This window comes from Poeciliopsis prolifica, unplaced genomic scaffold, assembly GCF_027474105.1.
Source record: "Poeciliopsis prolifica strain line A6 unplaced genomic scaffold, Auburn_PproV2 SCAFFOLD005, whole genome shotgun sequence".
Classification (NCBI taxonomy): Eukaryota; Metazoa; Chordata; class Actinopteri; order Cyprinodontiformes; family Poeciliidae; genus Poeciliopsis; species Poeciliopsis prolifica.
In genome coordinates, this window is record NW_026562380.1 from 959,145 (window position 1) to 982,097 (window position 22,953).

The 22,953-nt window shown below is 37.9% G+C and overlaps 2 protein-coding genes across 2 annotated transcripts; one reads left to right on the plus strand and one right to left on the minus strand.

Moving 5' to 3' along the window:
* Window positions 1–752: 752 nt before the first annotated feature.
* tmem254 (transmembrane protein 254) lies at window positions 753–7,280 on the minus strand. Its single transcript, XM_055029360.1, has 4 exons — window positions 7,133–7,280; window positions 4,931–5,034; window positions 2,955–3,014; window positions 753–1,367 (listed from the first exon to the last, which is right to left on the minus strand). The coding sequence occupies exons 1-4, from the start codon at window positions 7,208–7,210 to the stop codon at window positions 1,247–1,249; spliced, it is 363 nt and encodes a 120-aa protein (XP_054885335.1). The 5' UTR covers window positions 7,211–7,280; the 3' UTR covers window positions 753–1,246.
* Window positions 7,281–12,090: 4,810 nt separating this feature from the next.
* On the plus strand, window positions 12,091–14,399 carry LOC129359632 (pituitary homeobox 3-like). The gene is given in 3 exon segments (XM_055029400.1): window positions 12,091–12,112; window positions 12,525–12,709; window positions 13,602–14,399. Coding segments are annotated over 3 exon segments (1,005 nt in total).
* Window positions 14,400–22,953: the final 8,554 nt, after the last annotated feature.

Sequence of the window (22,953 nt, forward strand, 5' to 3'; positions counted from 1 at the left end):
AATTGCTTTCCAAATATTAAAAACTGGAACGGGTTGTGAATCTATTTGGATCAGGTAAAAGTTGTTTTTTTTCCCCCCAGTTTTCAGTCATTAAATTACTTTAATGACTCAATTAAAACCTCATCCCAGTTTTTAATCAGAAGTGTGATTTTTCTCATTCTTGTGTGACCAGGCTAACCATTATCAGCACTTCAAGCTAATTCCAATTATTTATTCAGATTTGATGCATTTAAGCACTAAAGAAACGTTTGCAAATAGAAGGAGTTCAGCAATATGTGTGTTTGGGACACAATCTGGGAAAAGTGCAAAATAAAAAGATCACTACCTGAGTTTTCACAATCTGCTGTTGATGAGCTCAGTTTCAGAAAGAGCAGGAGCTTCTTAAAGAGACAGAGGCCTAATTTCAAGGGAGAATTTTGTTTTAAGTCATATTCGATATACATGTATGATTTTTGTAACAGCTGACACTAACATAGTTACTTAATTGTCATGTACACATGTAGTATCTGCCTGGAAAATACATGATCCTGTCTCTTTGAGGTTCTGTATTTTTATATCCAAAGTCCAAACATCAGTCTGACCTAAAGGTCTGCAGCAGGACTTGCCGTTTAATTTTACTTTTTGAGTCTTAATTTAAAGACTTTTAGAGGGTGTAAATAAATAAATGTTGTTGTAATTCCACCCAGACCACAAATCTAATGGTTTTTTTCAGAGAAAATCCAGATAAACAACGTAAATGAAACGGAAACCAGTTTGCAAATTATTGTCTTTATTGAAGACTTTCATCACCTTCGACAGGAAGCGAAAGCGCCGTAGAGTGACTGAGGTAATATGAAAATATCTCCCATTTTTTAAAATCTTCTCTCGGGCCGACAGCAGCGTACCTGTGCCTGACGTTACGACTGAGCAGCAGTTGAGGAATCTCTATTGCACCTCGCAGGCTTGTTATAAACATCATTAGAGCACAAAGTAATTGATCCAGGACTCCTGTTGTATTGCACATAAAATCTATCTGAAGGCAGTCAACAATATTATTAATTTAACATCAATTCAAACATTTTCTCCAGCTTTCCTTCATAGAAAATAGATGGAATGTAGTTAAAATGTATGCACCAGTGAATTAAAGGTTACAACAGAGACACTAATTCAATTTCTAGTGTTTATATCATCGGTTTTCCCTCATTCTAGGGGGAAAAGGCACCAGGAATGTTCAGCTGTTTCGCTCTGAAGGCTCCGCCGGCCGCGTTCAGTACCTTTTGTGGCGCTTCGGGTTGTATCTAATGAGCGGGAAGAGCGAGGCGTAGCCGAACAGCAACGTCTGGATGAACCACCGCCAGCGAGTGTTCGGGTGGTTGATGCCTTTGTCTCTGTGAGGAAACAAAAATAAATGAACATAAAAGCGTTAGTGACAGTTTTTAGACGTGATCCTGTTTTTCTGGTGCTTGTATGGCTGAAATTCAAGCATGTTTCAAGTATTTTCAAGGCAAGTTTTCAAACTTTTCCAGCCCAACACTGGAAAAAAACCAATAAAAATTAATTAAAAAATACAGATGCATTTTTTCACTTCCAATATCTGAGGTTTATCAGCTGACACTGATCCTAAACTGAAAAACAAAATCAACTTAAAACCTCTTTTTTAAAAAAATAAACATGAAACAACAGATTTGACAACTCTGCACATTAAATACACAAATAACGTATTTTCCGGACTCTGGAGCACACCTCACTTTAAGCAAAGTTTTTTTTAACCAGCAACTCCTGACCCCACTAGTGATAAGGGTGAACAGATAATGGATGAATGGATGAAAAGCCGCACCGAGGCGACAAGCCCCACGGTTCAAAGTGTTGGAACAAAGTAGGATAAAATACAGTGAGTTCACAAGCTTGATCAGACATGAAACAATTTGTCATTTGTTCAGTCGGTGCAATTAGACAATGTAACAACAAATCATAATTCAACTAAAATTGACAAAAATAATAGTTTGACTACTTTTTATCAAACATGTAAAAACTAAACAGCAACAAAAGATTTTAATTGTTCAGAAATTGAAGTTTGGATTCTAAATAAAATAAAAAATAAATGTTAAAGCATGACGTCGCTGTGAATCTGTGTGAATGCTGTTTATTTTTACTTTTTGAGGCTAAATTTAAACAGTTTTCAAGCGTCTAAATAAATATTTAAAGCATAAAATTGGACTGAATAGATCTACATTTTTTAAAAATATCAGGACCAATACAGACATTAAAATCGGATCGGCGCATCTCTACCAACTATATGACAAAAATTATCACTGTTATTACTGTCTTGTGATAGTTTTCTACATTCTACAGCAGAGAGCAGGGAAACTGACATATAAATGCATTTTTTATCTGTCTGAGAACAAAACCCCAATTTAATGATTTCAATATCATTGTTTAAAATATAAAATATACAAAATTTTACGTCAATAAGTAATTGAGACACTAGGAATAATAAACATTACAAAAAAAATTCTCTAGAAATTTTCACGCTAAATTTTCTAGTATTTAGGAAATGGAAATAATCAGTAATTCTGACCTAAAACAAGGACATTTTAGTCTGATTTAACTTCAGACAGAGAATTTTTTTTTTACTTTTCTTATTAACAGATGTATTAAATTTAAAAAAGAATGTTTTCCACATTTAGGCTTTTAATTAAACGTTAGATTACATTTTATTACAAAACTGTGCAGCTTGAATAACAAGAACTTTCAAACACTTGATACAGAAATCCAGCAAACCTTGAAATATTTATCTAAACATTAGTGAATAAGATATATATTTATTTAAGTTTTTGTGTAGTTTAGAGAAAATCCACAACAAATTCTAACTCTTGTTTATAAAATTGTTTAAAAACTTGTTTTTTCTGTGATATTTGTGCTCACAATTATTGTATGCACCACCTAATGGACGGTTAGGGTCGCTGCAGTCTTACCTGCACAGCTTCAAAGCGTAAAGAGCTTCTAAGCCATGCACAGCAACGGCAGCCCACCACCTGAAACAGACAGAAAAACCCTTTTAATCACCTAAAGAGAACTTCAAAGCATCAATTTCTCTCGTTTGTCCCTCTAAAAAACTCTTTATCCTGCTTTTACAATTTTTTTTATTTTATAACTACAAACTGGGACAGCAGGACTGGCCTGGACAGGACTTACCCGGTTCACGTCCCCCCACCCCCCGCCCCCACCCCCGAGTTTCAGGAGAGGGTCACAAGACTTGGAGACACTTTGTCTACGCAAATCACAGACGCCTTGACATCGGACCAGACTGTCTCCCTGCAAAAACACAAAAACTTTAACAACTGTCTTTAGCCTTTTTTCTACAGCAAATATCTTAGCAACCATGAAATAAAACAAAACTCATTTATAACCAGATTATCAGCAAGATATAGAAACTGGATTTAAGTAAATAATTCCTTAAGGTTTTTTTTTTTAATGTGCTAGTTCCTGTGGCAGATTATTTCACATATAATAAGATATTTTAATTTTATAAGTGAAATAATCTGCCTGCTATATCAATATTAACAAATTATTTACCAAAAATAAGCTTCTATATTTTGCTGAAAAGTTATTCACAAGTCAGTTTTGTCTTATTTCAAGTCTACTAAAATATTTGAACTAGAAATTAGACCAAGAATACATGGTAAGATTTTGTGTTTTTGCAGAACCAGAGAACATGAACTCAAAAAAGTTTCACTTTCCAAAATGAACAATTTGAACAAGCATCAAAAAGCAGAAACAAAGTGATACAGAAAACATTCTCTGAGTTAAAATCAGTTAACTATGTTAAATATAACATTTTGTTTATTTTGCTGACAGTTTTGAAGCCAAAAACCTGCAACACCAAGCAGGTTCAGATGATGGATGGTTCTGAAACTTTAGGTTTTGTTTTACAGCTGATAAGACAGAAAACACCACAATTACATTCGGTACCAATGAACAAAATACAATAAATGAACTAAAATTAGTCTGAACAATTAAACATTAAATACAAGTGAAATTTGAGTATCTTTATGACTATTTAACTACAAAATGTACCAAAACTACTTTACTTTGCAAAGAAAATTGACTGATATGGAAGGATTTGGAAATGAAGTCCTGTAAAGTTTGTATGATTAATGAGCACCTGGAGAAAACCCACACACAGAGGGAAAACATGCAAACTGTAACCCAAAAAGACCTTCTTCCTGCAGGGCAACAGAGCTAGACTGCTGCCGCCACTGCATTTCCTTACAGCAGATAACTGGCAGAATACAGAAATCCTTTCAAAAATAATAGAAGGGTGAAAAAACAAGCAACAACCACCAGTCAGTCAGGAGCTGCCTTTGTCAATATTATGGTATTTCCACTAATTGAAAAACGCAAATAAATCGCACATGAATTAGTTTGTTCACGCAATTATGAAGTAAACCATCATCCTCCGACTACTTCCTGTTGTCTCTTCTGCCAGTGGAAACATCCAGTTGTTGATCATGAGACTCAAGATGCAAAAAAAAAAAAAAAAAAAATTTCCATACGGTTGAAAAACCACCTCATCCATAATTTTACAGCAAGTTTTAACATGGAGACTGAATGTTACTTCCACCATTTTATAACAGATAAATCACTAAAGTTACCTTGAAGAACAGAAACATCTGATCTGTTTGTCCCATGACTTGAATTTCTCCTAATATTCAGCAGAAACTGCAGCAGTCATATGACTCTAATGGCTACTTAAGGAGCCACTATATTTAAGATTCACTCAATAGGTGTTAACGGCCCTGTTTCCATTTGAATGGAGCTGATCAGCTGACACGCTTACACATCAGCTGTTTTCAGACTAGCAGAGCTGAAGATTTACATACTGTTAACCTTTTAAGCCATCATTCATCAGGGGACACTGTGTTCGCTGCTTCACCTCCTAATCTCTTACCCTTTGTACATCAGGTCAGCATGGTAGTACACCAGGTGTCTGCACAGGCTGCCAAACGGACCGAGGCAATCGTAAGGGATTACATCCGGTGCGAACACGATCAGCTGCAAAATAACAGTGGAGAGTTAAGAAGTAAAACACCCAAAACAAACAGTTTGTGGCTATTTCTTGTTTATACATTTTGACAAAATGTAATCAAAGCTACTAAGAACGCTGCATTTTTCCATAAAAGTGATTTGTACCTTTTTTTTTTGTTGTTGTAAAAACACAATTATAGTTATAAACAAGTTATAAAAAATAAAAGTACAATGACTAAAATATTTTACAAAAACATTTAAAATAAATACATTAAAATAAGTATATATTTTTAAATAATTTTAACATTTATTATTAAATAAGTGAATAAAAACAAGTTAGAAAAGTGTGGCCTGGGATTAACTTCACATGTGCCTTTTTGGGTCCCTAAATCTAAACTTTTTCTCTTCTAATGTGGTTTTTGTTGCTTTGCATCATTTAAACTCAACTCTGCCGTCATATTTATGAATACCGTGAAGACCAGGAGGCCGTCGGCGTCCAGTTCGACAATAAGCTACAGAGAGACACTAACAAAGTGTGAAACTCCAATAAACGAGTCTTTGCTTCAGTTCCCACTCCGACCAACAAAGTGTGGCTTCTCAAGAGTCCGAATCGAATCGGTTTGGCTTTTAACTCGTCGGTTCTGCACATCCAGAGTCACATGAAGTGAATCTGAATGAATATCCTTTTATTATTTTACAGTCAAGGTGGGTTTGAAATTCAATTTGGATTATTTCACCATAAGTTAGCGACGAATTGTCTGATTTCCTTGACATTTAAAACGGCACAAATAGAATTAAACTCTGCTTTAATTTTCTGTGATCTTTACGTCTGCATTTTTATTTTAAAAGAGATAATGAACATTTGAAAATATCCTAAAGTTAGCCAAAAAGGCCAGTTTTCATCTGCAGTCCCTCAATTAATAAAAATACAGTGCAACACAGGCAAGCTAACAAACTTCTTCCATAAAAGAAAAACTGGAATAATAATAAAAACAATAAATAAAAAGCAAAAGTTAACCAGAAACTGAATGTGAAACACAAACTTCTAATATCAATCAATAAATAATCATGTTAAATTTGACATTTTTGCTTATTCCAGGATTTATCTTTGTAGACTTCAGGAAAATATTTGCTTTCTTAGCTTTATGTCACTTTGCTTATCTTTTCAACAAAGATGGCAGAATTTCAGTAAAGGTAATACACAATTTATTTTATTTATTCTACACATGTTTCATGACAACAGAAAATGTAAACAAATCAATCCTTTTACTTAGTCCCAGAAGAGCAGAAAAAAGGAAAACTGCAGATATTACCTAACACTGTCGTGCTCAGATAGCTTCTACTTTGTGTACTAATGGGTATTAATGCATATTTGGTGCTTGAAATATTAAAGTAGGCACTTATCAGCGTTTTTATATGGAGCCTTATGTATTTTAGCTCTTTGCAGGTGGTTGTGAATGCAATAGATCAGGTTTAATTTAAAAGAAAACAAACTAAAAAACTGACAGTGGTCAAACCTGAACAGCATTGTCAGGATAAATTCTTAAGAAAAATACAGTTTGGCATGTTGGAAATGTTTAATCTCTTCTAAGGGGATCACAACAGGGCAACATTTTTTATTTTCCAATTAGCTGTAGAATAAATCTACAACTTACACTGTAGGGCAACCTGACCCACCTTGATGTTCCTGCCTAATCTGCAAGGGCAGCACACATTAGATGATAATAACGTTCATAAACTCGGACATTTTGATGGAGAATCAGGAAGCTTTTTGCTGTTTCAACATGAACTGGCTGCTGTTTGCGGCGTCAGTCCTGCAGCGCCAGTCAATGTGAAATGGACTTTAACCTGGTCTGTTTAGCCCAACCTTAATTCCCATTTATAAGATTAGCTATCAACACGATAGCCGTATTGACAGTTTTTAACTTAATAGGATACATTAGATGGCGTAAGAGAAGAACATTAAACTGAACTGCAGCAGCAGACGTTGTTTAAATAATTTAAATGAACCAGGGGAGGATATATCAGGTAACCCCAACTGTACATAACGCTCGATAAAAGTTTGTCAGGACCGCTTAATATTTGTCCTCGTTATGTTGAGTCGGAGAAAGTTTTAATTACTTACAGTAAAGTACGCAAACGAGGCCGTTATTGTACCGATCCAAAAGCGGGTGGTCCGTTTAAAATAACCGATTGGAGCCATTGCTGCTGGTTAACGTTGTTCTACGGTGGTGGTGCCGCCGTCAAATACGACCGACTCGAAACAACGGTCAAACGTCCACCACAGGGGAGGTATTTTTGTTGTTTTTTAAAAAATTCAGTCAAAAGCTCGTATAAAAATAATAATAATAATTATAATAATAATTCTGTAGTGATAATATGACATGTGTGTAAAAATTATGTTCTGTGAAGGCTTCAGAGTGAAGACGAAGAAACACAGTGGAAAGGTCAAGGATAAAGTTGTGGAACAGTTTAAAGGTTATAAAATAAGGTTCTCGGTTTTGGATATTTCACTTAATGCTGCTAAAGTGTCTGACCTTAAAATAGGAAGAGTATGACACAACTACATACCAACCAAGACATGGCCGCCCAGTGTTAAAGATATTTGTACAATTGCAAAAAATAGAGAAATAAGAAAAGAAAAGAAATAAGTAGATTCCCACCAAAAGATGCTTGGTTTTTAAAATTATTCAAAGAAAAATTCTAGAAATCAAAATATGACATTTCTGAGCTTCAAAAGTTAAACATTTGCCAGAAAAAAAGAACTTGTCATCGTCTTTCTTCAAAAGTTGTTTTTTGTTGTTGTTTTGATTGTTTTGTTTCTGCAACACTACAGGTAAAGAGGTCAAATGTCACATGTGGGGTACTCCAAAGTTCAATCTTAGGACTCCTCTTATTCAATATTTATATGCTCCTACTAGCTCAGGTCACAACAGAAAATAATATTAGATACCATAAGTATGCAGTTGATACTCAGCTCTACATTATGATGTCACCAGGTGACCTTTGACCCCTTCTAATCACTGAATAAATGTTTAGACCAGATAAATGTGCAGATGTGCCAAAACTTTCTCCAGCTGTACAGAAGCAAACTGAAGTCATTATTTTTGGACCTAAAGAGGAACGATATAAAGTCAATGCAGAGCTTGTTATTACAACTAAAAACTAGCGATCAGCCCGAAACCTGGGAGTGGTGATGGACTCGGACTTGAACCTTCACAGCCACATAAAGACAGTTATAAAGTCGACCTTCTATCACCTGAATAACATCTCCAGGATCAAAGGACTAAGCCAGATCTAGAGAAACTCATCCATCCATTTATTTATTGATTTATTGATTATTGCAACAGCATCTTCACATGCCTGTCCAACAACACAGCTGCAGCGCACCCAGAGCGCTGCTGCTTGTGTTCTCACTAAAACCAGGACGATAGAGACATAACACCAGTTTTAAAGTCCCTCCACTGGCTCCCCATAGCTCAAAGAATAGATTTTAAAATGCTGTTGTTAGTTTACAAATCACTGAACGGTTTGGCACCACAACACGTTAAATCTTGACTAAAAACACACCTGTTTAGAGTTGTATTTGAAACGTAATCAATTAAAAAATTAATGATGGAATTTGACTTAATGTCATGTTTTGATTGTTGACTCTATGTTGCGAATGCACAAACATAAGTTTGTGCATTCGCAACCTCCAGCTGCTGCCTTTGTTGTGAAAATATAAGCTATTAACTTACATTTACTCAGTCCCTGAGCAAAATTCTGTGAAAGAGGAGCACGGAGCCTCATGCTGGAAGCCCTTTAAAGGCTGTTAACACCTTTATAAACTGTGTGATTGTGAGCGTGAGTGGGAATAAAAATACCAACAGGTATTTTGTTCCACATAACACAGTAGGAGTGAAACCAGTAAACCTTTTCCCCACCTGATGAGTTTGCGTTTTTGTGTTTCTTCTGATGTAAAGCACTTTGAAATGCCTTGCTGCCAAAATGTGCCAAACAAATACAATTTGATGGATTGATTGATAAAATATTATATTTTAATGTTTTCTTAGAAGTGGGAGAAGTGGATCTACTCCCACTCCCAAGTTTTAATTGTAATATAATACATCCATCCTCATTCAAACTGAAAGAGATCATCAGTATTTTACTAGTTTGACTTTTAAGCAATAAGTTGATTAGATGTTTGCTTTTTTAAAAGTAAAAAAAATATGTACATATCTCTGTGCAAGCAGGTCTGAGGCAAATGCAGCTGTTTGTAGTGATTTCACATTAGCTGGACAGTCTGTTGGCTGCAAAAGTTTCTGGTTATCTTTAATCACTCGATCATTGTATGTAAACCTGGAGCATGAGATGTAATCTCCTGGGACTGTTCAACGATACAGGACTTTTCCCCTTTCTCAGAAATGCATCTGAAATATCTTAGATCAGCTTAAAGTTCATTCATATTTTGAGTTTTATGTGTTATTTAAAATATGCAGATCTCGCATGAGTTACGTAAGATTGTAAAAAAAAAAATTCTGAGGTCACCTGATAGTAATTAGCTGAAGCACAGAGGGAGAAAGCGGGTCTCCACACAGCTGAGACATTGATTTTCCTTCTTTGGCAGATAAAAGATAAAACAGTGGCGCTTGCTCTGCTCTGATAACTAACGTCTGCATTGTCTTCCTTTGTATTTGCAAAACTGTAGATCTGCTCCTGCACTTTGCTCAACATTGACGTTTACATTATCAGTGCATTTCAGATGAAGCAGTTCACAGTGACCTGATATCTAAAACTCTACAAAAAAAAACTCTGTGTTGTACGTTTTCTGTTTAAGATGCAAACTTTCCAAGGAAATGTCATCCTAAAATGATTGCATTAAAAAAAAACAATTTCTATCATTTTTCATTTTTATAGTTGCCAAAGCTCTTCCAGCTTTGTCAACTATAAAACAATCTTATATTTTCAATGTTGTGAAAATATAAGATATTAACTTACACTTAATGTTTATCAGATGGTGTTACTTTCAATAACACCAGTATGATTTACATTATGCTGATATCAGGTATGTTAAACACAGAGTTGCTTTGGGATGATAAAGCATCAGGTGTTGACACGTTGGTTTATAGGGCCCTCTCAGGTCTTCTGGTTCTGGTTCTGCTCTGCATCCCCAGAACCAGAACCAAGAGAGGAGAAGCAACTTTCAGCATCTATGCATCAAAAATTTGGAACAAACTTCCAGAAAACTGTAAAACAGCGGAAACCCTGACTTCTTTTAAATCACAATTAAAAACACACCTGTTTAGAATTGTTTTTGAAATGTAATATGTAACAATGTATTGTCCATTATATGTTGCATGACTTTGTATTCTTGTGTTTATGATGTACAGCACTTTGAAATGCCTTGCTGAAATGTGCTATAAAAAAAAAATAAATAAAAAAAAAAAAAAAAAAAAACCTGCTTAGGGCCCCAAAAAGGTTTCTGGGTGTCCAAACGTCTCCTCCAGCAGGTTCATCCTTTATGTTTCAGATTTCAAACCTCCAACCAGAACTAATGAGAGCATTTGACTTCGTGTGAAAAGGTCAAAGTTTCAAGAAGCGTGGGTGTTTTTCTGTTAATATTCTGAGATCTGCCGAAGGTCTAGACATGTTTAAGCAGAAGATAAAGTCTGAAGGAGCTTTGAGCTAACAATCCAAAAGTCGAATCACTCACTGGGAGAGCCATCCATTGTCCCCACAAGTCTACTCTGCATATGAATGCCATTGATTGGTTTCAGGCAACTACTCCACTTCCACCTTTTTCTGAACATATTTCCCTGAGACTGTGTGTTGATGAATATAAAATTGTTATCGTCCCTGCTTCTGCTTTGGCGTTATAATGGCATATTACATTTGAAATGTAATATGTATGGATTTGATATTGTGGATATGTATGTATTCTTTTTTTTTTTTTTTTTTTTTTTTTTTTTTCCTGTTGTGGGCAACGGGGCCCGGCGAATACCCGTGATTAAACAGACGGCGGAGTCCGGCGGTAACAGGCGCTTAAATTCCGTGTCAAAGGGAAGGGGGAAGAAAGGGAAAGAAGAGGGAAAAAAAAAACCTTGGTATTTTATTCTATGTTGCATGCCTTTGTGTTTTGTGTTTATGATGTAAAGCACTTTGAAATGCCTTGTAGCTGAAATGTGCTATACAAATAAAATTTGATTGATTGATTGATAATCTGAGGCCTCATTGCAAACATTTGGTGTGAGGTTGAAGCTGAAGTGTGCAACTTTTACGTTATGTTGTTTATTTTTATGCATTTGTTAAAACTGTCACCGTGTCATGACAGTCTAATATGAGACAGATAATCAGAGAAAAGATTTTTTCATAAGCTATCATTGCTGTCTGCAGAAATGGACCAAAAGCAACCAATAAGGAGCAGATTTTAGTGTTGTCAATCATTATGATTGCTGTAAAATGTGCTAATGGGAGAGAAATAACTTACTGTTAACCCTCACCGGGCAGATGTTGCAGATTTGCAAAAACTAAATGCTACTTAGCTAGTCTTTGCAAGTAATTTGAGCCTGAGAGGGTTAAAGGAACTTTTTAGTCCATCTAACAAAAAAACTGCCTTAATATTCACTGGAGTTACAGAGAGTGACACGAGATTGTGATTGATTGCGCAAAGTCTGGCGCCTGGCTCCGATTGGTTGTTTCTGTAACAACAAGGTGACACTTTCAATAAAAATCTTTAAATTATATCCACTGAAAAATAAAACTGAAAATATGGAGGTGTTTTTCTGTCTTTTAACATCACGTGACCCAAACAGTAAAGTACCATCAAGGAGTTCCAATTGTCTTGATATTTGTCGTTGACCTTGCCTCAGATCTGGAGTGGGATGAGGTGAACAGGGGGTGTGGTCAGTGAATGGGGGATGCTCAGGGGTCAGAGTCCCCCCATCAAGCATCAAACACACCCAGCCCCGCCTCCTAATCCTGGGACATTTCAGGGTTCTCAGGTGATCTATATAAAGGCACTCTGAGCGAGATACGGAGGCCAGTCAGACAGTGACCTGAGTCCCAGCAGGAGCCAGAAACCATTTCAGGACAGCGGCTAAGATGTGGAAGGACTCCAGTCATGGTAAGACTTACGGGATAAACTTTTGTAGCTAACATGCATCTCTTCTATGATTAGAGTAGATTTTCTTAAGCTAAAAATCAACTATTTTATGACTAAAGTGGATTTTTTTTAGCTAGAAATCAACAGTTTTATCCAGATTTCAGTTTTGTTGAAACAGTCAGAGGCAAAACTTTCAGAGACAGAGGAAAACATGCATTTTGCTAAGTAGACACTGCTGTTTATTTATCATTTGAAGTTTATTGATATTTCATTTGTAAACTGTGTTTTAACAATGGAAAAACACTTTAAATTGATTGTATTCTTGTGTAAAAGTAATCTGCATGACCCCGAAAGCCAAATGTTACTGGTAGAGAATGTGAACATAAACAGTATCTCAGTGCCTTGATGTGTTGGACCTCGTCTATTTCTCCAGATGAGGTCCGGCCCGCGGCGCCTGGCGGCGGCTCGTCTCGCAACGCCAGCCGCAGGAAGAGGACCAGCTTCTCCAAAGAACATGTCGAGCTTCTGCGCGCCACATTCGAAACCGACCCGTATCCCGGCATCAGCCTCCGGGAGAGCCTGTCCCAGACCACTGGCTTACCAGAGTCACGCATCCAGGTAAGAATCTGCAGAAATAATGAGTTAGAACAACAAAATATCTCTAAGTTTGACTTCAACAAACAAATTACGAGAGCAGCAAAGAGAAAATGCATGAGAGAGAGAGAAGAAATATAAGAACCAGATATATACTTTGCAAAATGAAAAAATATATGAATTTATTTCTTTACATTTTCTTCTACTTTGCTTATTTCTGTCAAATCTAAAAATAATTATCATACTAGACACAGAGGGAAATCTTATTTATCTATTTCTGTGTTAGTATTTATCTAGTATTTCTACCTTTTTTCCCGTTTTGGTTTGTGTTGTGATTTTTCTGTTTTTTCTTTATTTGCATGTAAAAAAGGTTAAAAATGACTGAAATAAATAAATAAAAACCAAGATGAAACTAATACAGAAATGGTTTCAAACCTAGATATATTAAATTTTATGAAAAAGTGTAAAGTAATATTTTCATGCATGAGGTTTTTATAAAAATTAATTTAAAAAGTGTTTTATGCATACATTTACATATTTACTGTTATTATTACTGGATGAATTAAATTGAACATTTTATCCAACTCTGTGGAAACAGTTAATCCTCGATCGTTTATCATTTCTCTCTCATCTAAGTGCCAGATTACGGTTGCAGAAATCGCTGCGTTCTTTATATTATTGAATCAGTTTGTTGTTTTTATGCTTTTACTGTGAAAATCTAACTTTTTAAACGCCTCCTACACTTCAGATCCTACTAATCCATGCGTGTAAAACCTGAACCTGTTTTTATCTCTGGGGGGTTCTCATGATTCTGTTCCTGTTTGTCTGGCGAATTATTAACTGAATCTGTGTTTAATCAGCTCTGTATTTAAACACTGATGACTTCTTTTTGTTTTTTTTTTCATTTCCTATCCAGGTGTGGTTCCAGAACCGTAGAGCCCGCACCCTGAAATGTAAAGAAACAAAGAAGGCTCTGTGGCTGTCCCGCAGCCCGCATCATGATACTTTCGCTCCACCTCCAACCCTCGCCGGCACCGTGTCATCGGCGCCGCTGAGGCCACCGGGGCCGCCGTCCACCTACCCAGGCTCCCTCAAACAGGGAATGGAGAAAGCCACCTACTACAGCCAGTATCCTGCTTACTCTCCCCCTGGACAATACAGATCCTTAGTTGGTCCTCAGTGTAGACGCATCGTTGAGTCCAGCCCTCCCATGTGGGGCATGTGGCCCCAGCCCGGCACCCAACCCTCTCCTGCCCCCCCTCTGTGGTCCAATACGTTGGAGATGATGAGCTTCGCCGGCAGCAGTTCAAACATCTCGTACCCAGAGCAGCAGATGTACAGCAGCTCCTCCTCCAGCTCACAGATCTCCACTCCAAGCACGCCGGACTCTGGGTACTGGGACGGCAGCATCATGAACAGTCCTGTGCTGGGACGTCCGTACCCTCAGTTTTGTCCCGGGATGATTCTGGAGGAGAGCGGCGAACCGCAGCAGCCCAGGGTGGCCCAGCAGGTCCAGCAGGTCCAGCAGGTCCAGCAGGCCCAGCAGGCCCAGCAGGCCCAGCAGGTCCAGCAGGCCCAGCAGGCCCAGCAGGCCCAGCAGGCCCAGCTTCCTGTTCTGTCCCTGCAGGACATCCTGGGGGAGTTAGAGGAAAATTGGTTGGAAGAAGAAACTCTAGACAGTTGAGCTTCTGAAGAAAAAACTGCTTCCTATTGAAACTGGATCAGTTTTTTGGACATTTATACATTTATAAATAGCTGCAGTGTGTAACTTTTATAAAATTTAGCATAGCATATATGAGAATGATTCACAGTGCCTTCTGGTTCCAATCGGTTGTTATTGGTTGAGAGAGCTGCAGTACTTCACTTGGTGACAGTTTTAACAAATATTCTTTATAAAATTCACTTACTGCAGCTCTAAAGCATGCGCACCTTAAAAAAATGTACGGTTTGTGGGTAAATAATTCCTGTGTAATGTTGGAAATGCATGAAAATGGTTTTTAATTTAAAGTTTTCTCTTTTAACACAATATTAAAAGTGTTAAAAGCTTTGTGCTAATGTATTTATGAATTCACCAAATATTTATATAGCCTGACTGATAATTTCTGCACATTTATATTTAAAACTAATGATAATAAATCTGTGTTTCTAAAAGTTAACATTGTTTTCTTTGCTTTTGTCATTCTGAAAAACAACAACTTGGTTTAAATGAGCAGTGAAGAAAATGCAAGTCAACTGAGCGAACTGAAAATGATGTGTTTCATTTCTAAAGTAAGTAATAACTATCTTTATTTCAGTTAATATAGTTCAATGCTAGGACAGCTAGGGTCAGAGATTATTCAGCATTCAGTCATTGAATATAAATGATATGCAATCTAAAGTAAACTTTGTGTAGTTTCATTATCGCGCATTATTTGTTTTCCTAAGTGAAAGGTGCTGTTACATCTATTAAGTGTAACTGTCCGATAACTTACTTACCAGTTGCATCTGGTACTTTTTTGAATAACTTACATGATGATTTATTTAATTGTTTTTGTTACAACCCACCCCAAGACCAATAAGGGTAAAATCCGGCGCTGGTTGTAACACAAAAAACAAACAGTTGTCTGTAGCAAAATGTGGATAATTTATTTACAGTGCAGGTAAGTCAACTAAAACAAAGAACAGAACACAGGGAAGTATTTATCTTCAGGGTCTCCAAGGCCAAAATAACAAACAAAACACCCCCAACCCTGTCTACCTAAGAAATTAAAAAGAACTTTCTAATGGTAAATAGAAGAAAAAAAAAAGTACAAAACCTGAATTCCCTGCTTTCCATCAAAACAGGAGAAAAATGGTTGAACACAAATGGCAGAGAACTCCTACCAGCTTCCACTGTGAAAAAAACAACAGGTTTTAGTTAAACACACACTTCAACAGGCTCACAGCCAAAATCACTCAGTCGACAGTCAAAGTGTCAGATCAGGTCAAGGCCCAAACAAGAAGGGATCCAACACTGGTTGGATGAAGTTCTTTATGGAGTGGCTGATGAACTCCAACACATTTCACCTGAGCTTCACACATTTCACATTTCACCTCTCATGATCAAGGACTCTCTTGAGCCCCCTAGAGGTCAGTGACTGTAACACTCTCCCCCGTAAAATCCTACATAAAACATTTCTTTAACTTACAATACCACAGTGAGATAAGCAACATTATATCCTGGATAGTACATCAGCTATCACATTGTCCACCCCCTGAGCTAGACGAGCAAACAAAGTTTTCAGAGTGTTGATGTGATCAGTCCAGGTTGATGAATAGATTACAATAATAGTTTGACTCTGCGTTGAACTTAGTTGGTTCCTAAGTTGCAGTTTGTTTGAACTTGTGTAGCACTTAGCTTATCTCTGAGTAGTTTACCTCGACTCTGTGTAGCTGTTTGCTATTTGTAGCTATATGTTCAACTTTGCGTAGCACTTAGTGTAGTGGTGATTGTTTGTCAAACCAAACATTCAATAAAAAGTTTCATCAGCCACTATGAGGCACTGGGGTCCAGATTCTTAACACAGGCAAAAGAATCCCAAGGTCCAAACTTGTTGATTTTCTTTGTTGCTTTTATTTTCCTTTTATGCAAGCAATTACAATTATCAAACCTTTCTTTATTCTCTGGCACTGCTCTCTCTCTGATCTCTTGCACTGATCCCTTGCACTGATCCCTTGCACTGATCTCTTGCACTGCTCTCTTGCACTGCTCCCTTGCACTAATCCTTGCACTAATCCCTTGCACTGATCCCTTGCACTGATCTCTTGCACTGCTCTCTTGCACTGCTCTCTTGCACTGATCTCTTGCACTGATCTCTTGCACTGATCTCTTGCACTCTCTCTCTCTGATCTCTTGCACTGCTCTCTTGCACTGATCTCTTGCACTGATCTCTTGCACTGATCCTTGCACTGATCCCTTGCACTGATCCTTGCACTGCTCTCTTGCACTGATCCCTTGCACTGATCTCTTGCACTGCTCTCTTGCACTGCTCTCTCTCTCTGATCTCTTGCACTGATCTCTTGCACTGATCCCTTTCTCTTGCACTGGTAAAAACCATAGGCCCCAAACCAAAATGCCTGTTGGTCCTTTACCAGGCCCCTACATTTATAGAAGGTGGACTGACCCGCCTCACTTCCTGTCTAGCTTACAAATGATAAAAAATAGGAAAAAATAAGAAAACAAAACAAAATATAAAATCAATTATTAACCTGCAAATAAACTCTGTAAATAATGCAAAAAATAGAAGTTTAAGAATAAACTAACAAATTTCAAATAGATAAAGAAATAAAGAATAAATAGCTCCAACACTCCAGCCCCTAATTGCGAATACTGTCGCAATTACTTTAACAAGGAAAAGGAGCTATTCCATCAAACATGTCCATACTTTCTCAGTGTGATGCTTCCAGTAGCAACAGAAGTTTGGTCACAGGTCTTTCCAAAACACTGGTCTTCGTTTGTAGTTGCACAGAACGCACCAAGCCTTTTGCATCCTGGTTTACATTTAAGACTTTGGCCATCATCCAGGATCCTCTTGGAGCTGTAGAGTCTGCAATTAAAACAACATCTCCAGGAGTAAGACATCTTTTAGTCCTTGTCCATTTTTGTCTTTCCTGCATCAGAGGTAAGTACTCAGAAAGCCATCTTTTCCAGAACAACTCTGCCATGTATTGCACTTGTTTCCACCTTTTTCTGACATAAAGATCCTTTTGACTGAACAATCCTGGTGGCAAAACTGGTTTGTTCTTCAACAACAACAAATGGTTGGGTGTGAGTGCCTCAAGATCATTTGAGTCATCTGACACTTTGGTAATAGGTCTGTCATTTAATATGGCTTCAACTTCACAAAAGATTGTTTGAAGTCCTTCATCATCTAAAACTTGTTCTTTGAGAACTGAGACTAAAATACTTCTAATGGAACAAATCAGACGCTCCCAAACTCCCCCTTGGTGAGAGGCTGCAGGGATGTTAAAGTTCCATTTCATTCCATCCTGCACAAAAGCATTTTGAATTTTAGCATGATTCAGTTCAGCCAAACTCTCTTTCAGCTCTCGATTTGCACCAACAAAATTTGTGGCATTGTCGGATCTAATTGTGGAAACTGGACCTCTTCTACAGATGAACCTGCGGACTGCATTTATACAGGAATCTGTATCGAGAGTGTAGGCAATTTCCAGATGTACTGCACGGCTGGTGAAACAAGTGAACAGAACTCCATACCTTTTCAGGAGACTTCGTCCTTTAACACTTACAGGACCAAAGTAATCCACTCCTACGTTTGTGGTGGTTGGCAGAACTCTTTCTCCTGGCAGATCTGCCATTTTTTGTTCAACAAACTTTCCTCTGTTCCGTCTGCAAACAACACAATGAGAGATGATTTTTCTGGCAGCTGAATTACCATTTATTATCCAGTATTTTTGTCTCAATCTGGACAGCATATGAGCTCTCCCTGCATGTCCTAACTGTTGATGAATATGGCGTAAAATCAGGGTAGATACATGCATATCCTTTGTCAAAATTACAGGATGCTTTGCTTCGACAGGCATGGTTTTATTCAATTTGCCACCCACTCTAAGAACTCCAGCATCCAATACTGGGTCAAGTTTGCATAGAGAACTTCTCCTAGAGACTCCTTTAAGGCCACTGGTGATGAAAGTCATTTCAGTAGCAAATTTCTGTTGTTGTGCAAACTGAATGATAGATAGTTCTGCCTTGGCCAAGTCTTCAGGAGTTAGATTTTCTTTCTTTAGAGTGGTCTTGAATCTTTGCATCTGCTTTTCCAGTTCTTTCTTTTGATTTTCTGGATCAATTTTATTTAGGTCTACAGCAGCAAACTCTTTTCTTTTCTGTTGCAGAAAATGAGGATGTTTTTCAGCTTTAAAAACCAGGCAACAGAGGTTTTAAGCTTTGTCCATGATGAAAAATAATGAATCAGATAGTTTGTAGCATTTTCTGATTCCTCCACAACAACACTTACTGTTAGGTCCTTCTTGACCTCTGGGTCATCTGCAGGAATTGCATGGTGATCCACATCCAGTTTGGGCCATTCCTCCTCTGATCTGTGGAGAAATTCAGGTCCATTTATCCATCTCCTGCATTAGAGGAACTCCTTAGCTCTCATGCCTCTAGATGCATCATCTGCAGGATTCTCCTTGGAGGAAACATATCTCCACTGATTCACATCTGTTGCTTCTCGGATAACAGAGATTCGGTTTGCAACAAAGGTGTGAAATCTTCTAGTTTCACTGGAGATATATTTTAGTACTGTTGTACTATCAGTCCAGAAAACAGGTTTTTCCAACTGTATTTGCAGCTCTTTCTGCAGCAGTTTATTTACTTGAACTGCAAGAACAGCAGCTGTCAATTCCAACCTCGGGATTGTCGTTTGCTTCATGGGGGCAACTCTTGTTTTTCCTAAAATGAAAGCAACATGTGAGATGTTATTCTTTTCCAGTTTTAAATATGACACTGTTCCATAGCCATCTTGACTTGCGTCAGAGAAATGATGAAGTTGTGCTTCATCTGGTTTCCTGATGCAACTTGGTTTGATGCAACGATCCACTTTAAAACTGGATATCAGCTGGAGATCCTCCAGCCAATCAAGCCACTTCCTAGAGAGAGAATGGGGAATAACTTCATCCCACTTCAAATTTTGTCGACAAAGTTCTTGTAGCAACAGTTTAGCTGGCATACTGAAGGAGCCAGGATTCCCAAGGGATCATACAGTGAGCTAACCACAGACAAAATGCCTCTTCTGGTGTGTGGACGGTCCTGCACAGAGGTTCTGAACTTGAACTCGTCTGTTCAATGCTCCACTGTAAACCCAATACTCTCTCAACTGGAAGCTGATCTGTGTCCAAATCCAGATTCTTAATTTCTTTTGCTCTCCTTTCCTCTGGGATTGACATGAGCACTCTGCGACTATTGCTGACCCATTTTGAGAGCATGAATCCTCCTTTAGAGCAGAGGTCTGTCAGCCTCTTCACCAGAAACACTGCATCTTCTTCTGTAGGAACAGATTTTAAACAGTCATCCACATAAAAGTTATTTTTGATTGTGTTAACCACTTCAGCTGGAAACTGTTGTGTGTATCATCAGCAGCTCTTTGCAGAGCATAATTTGCACAGCTGGGTGAAGACACTGCACCAAATAAATGAACCAACATCCTGAACTCTTGTGCAGGTTTTGAAGTGTCATCATGATGCCACCACAGGAAACGGAGAAAGTTGACATGTTTTTCAGAGACATACACTTGGTGAAACATGGCGTCAATGTCAGCCATTAGTGCAACAGGCTCTTTTCTAAATCTGATGAGGACTCCAACCAGAGAGTTTGTGAGGTCAGTCCTTGTAGAAGCTGACTGTTCAGTGATGCTCCTTTATAAGTTGATCCACAATCAAATACAACTCTTAACTTGCCTTTTGTGGGATGATGCACCCCATGATGAGGAATGTACCATTCCTCATCATTCCTCAGTTGTCCATCATCTTTCTGAAGCTCATCTGCTGGTACAGCCTCCGCATGTCCTTGCTGCAGCATGTTGTTTACACATGCAGTATGTACTGAGTACCTTTTCAAATCTCCTGAGGCTCTGGAGGCGCTGCTCTGCAACACAGATATTATTTGGCAAGCTGGGATGTTCACTCCTGAAAGGTAAGTCAATATGATAATGACTTCCAACAAGTTTTGTCGAGTTATTGACAATGTTCATGAAATGCAAATCCTCTCTGGACATTTCAGTTTTCTCCTCTGATGATCTTTCATTAAAATCATGATTGTACTGCTGGACCAGCATTTTTTAAGATGCTCAACAGAGATCCTGTTGGCTGTTACAGCAGTGCAGACATTTTTATTTCTGCTGTTGCTTCTAGTAAGCAAAGGACCATTTATGACCCAACCAACTTTAGTTTTTACAGCATAAGGCCCACCATCCACACTGTTTATCACCTCCCAGGGCTCTAAAACATTTGAAGCATCAGTTCCTATCAGTAGTTCCACATTTGCATTGATGTTATGAAGTTTAACAGGCTTAAGATGAGGCCACTGATCAATGTCCTTTTGCTGGGGAATATTCAATGTAGAAACTGGCATGGTACTCTGAGTCAAAACATCTGGTAATGCTATGTTTTCAAATTAGAGATTTCCAAACCAGACAAAACTTGTACATTAACAATCTTATTTTGATTCATTGTTCTCAGCAGAATATTTGTCCTTTTACCCTTTAAGTTCAGTCTTTTTGCCAGAGTTTCTGTACAGAACGTACCTGAACTTCCTGGATCCAGAAATGCATAAGTTTGTACAATTTTGTTGCTCTTTTGACTTTTAACTTTCACTGCAACAATAGAAAAAACAGCATCATCATCATGACCGGCCCCAATATGCCCACATGTCTGAGTGGTTGCAGTTGAGAAGTTGACATGAGACCCTTTTGTCTGTTGGGTTTGTTCTGAAGAGGCTTCTGGCTCCTTTTGCTCTATGTGAAGAACCCGGATGCCTTTGGTGACACACGTTGCAATCCAAACGACTCCTGCAGTCTTTGCTTGTGTGACCAACTTCAGACAACCGAAACAAATCCCCCTTTGTTTAATGAAGGTCAACTTGTCCCGATGCATTTTAGCTTTAAACTGCATACAGTTTTCCAATAGATGATTTCTTTGTAAACAAAACAAGCAGCTGTGAAGAACAGTAGACTTGGTCTTATTTTCAGTTGACTGAGTTTTGGCGTCTAGTATTGTGTTGACATTTGTGGCAAAACTGCTTCCTTTTTTCCTTTGCTTGCTGGAACTTGAGACTTTAGAGTTGATCCTAGTTTGTGGATCTTGGATGTTGCCGAACACTGGATCTGATGCTACATTTACTTCTTTTACTATAAAAGCAACCAGATCAGTGAACAAAGCTCGGTGGCCATTTTGCTCCTGCAGCTCATAAGCAGTAACTCTCCATTTTTCCCTCAGTTTTATGGAAGTTTCAACACGATCGTTCTCATATTTGAAGGTAAATCCAATTCTTTCATGTAAACAATTTGTTGTTAGATTTGAACATCCTTGAAGGAAAAGAGAGAATGATTGAAGACTTTTCACATCGTCACCTTTTATTGGTGTCCAACTCATAATCTTCTCCATATATGCAGAAGCTATTTTATTTTCATTTCCAAAATGTTCTTCAAGAAGATATTTGGCCCTGGAATAACCTAGCTCAGGAGGTAAGTGCTGACAACTGTGCACCAGATCTTTAGGCTGCCCCTAGTGAACTGCTCTAAGAAGTGCAAACAGTCGCTCCAGTTGTCAGTTTTAGCTTCCACTCCGTTCTCAAAAGCATTCATAAATGATTTGTATTGCAGGGGATCCCCATCAAACACGGGAATGTTTCTAGATGGGAGGGCAGACGATAAATTTTGCTTTACAAGTAAGGCAGTGATGTCATTTTGTCTTTGCATGATGTTCACAATTTCATTCTGACAGTTATCAGTCTCAGGAGAACTTTGAAATTGTGTTTGCGTTGTTTGAGTTGAAGAATCAACTTTTACTCTCTTTTGATCCGTTTTAAGTTGTTTCTGCTTTTTTAGGTCTGACGACAGGAAGGTCAGATGAAGAATTTGCTGTTCCTTTGGGAAAAAACTCATCAGCGCGAGGATTTAGCAGCGGCATGTCCTTTACTTAGCTCTTTCAAAATAAGAGTTCATTCCATCAGATCGTTTAGAACCAACGACTGAATTCATTAAGACATTAAGTTTTGCATTGGTTGCTGCCAACTCTATTTCCAAATTTAATTTTTCCTTTTCTTTTTCAGCTTCTCCTCTTGCTCTTCGATCAGATGTTTTTTGTCCAACGCGACGAATCTCTCCATGAGCGCCGCCTTTTCAGCTGCAGCTTTAATGCGAGCAGAAGATGTGGATGAAGTCCGAGAATACTGTGAAGATGTTTTTGAACGTGGCTTTACACTTGAAATATTAGAAACACTGTCTTCAGGATTTATTTCATCCACCTCTACAACTAGATCATCACCAACATTATTGTTTTGTTCAGTATATGGATATCCTGCTTCATGCAACCAAACCTTTACATTGTCCATAAATTCAGAGAATGCCGTCACCTTGGACTGAAGATACACAGTTTGCCTTTTCACTTCTTCTTCTGGCAATGGCAAACTTAAAAAGGATTTATGTTGTTCAGTTGCATCTTGATAGCATTTAATAAACTTGGCAAATTCAGAAGACACTTTAACATTTTCTTGTGACGTCATTAATGCAGAG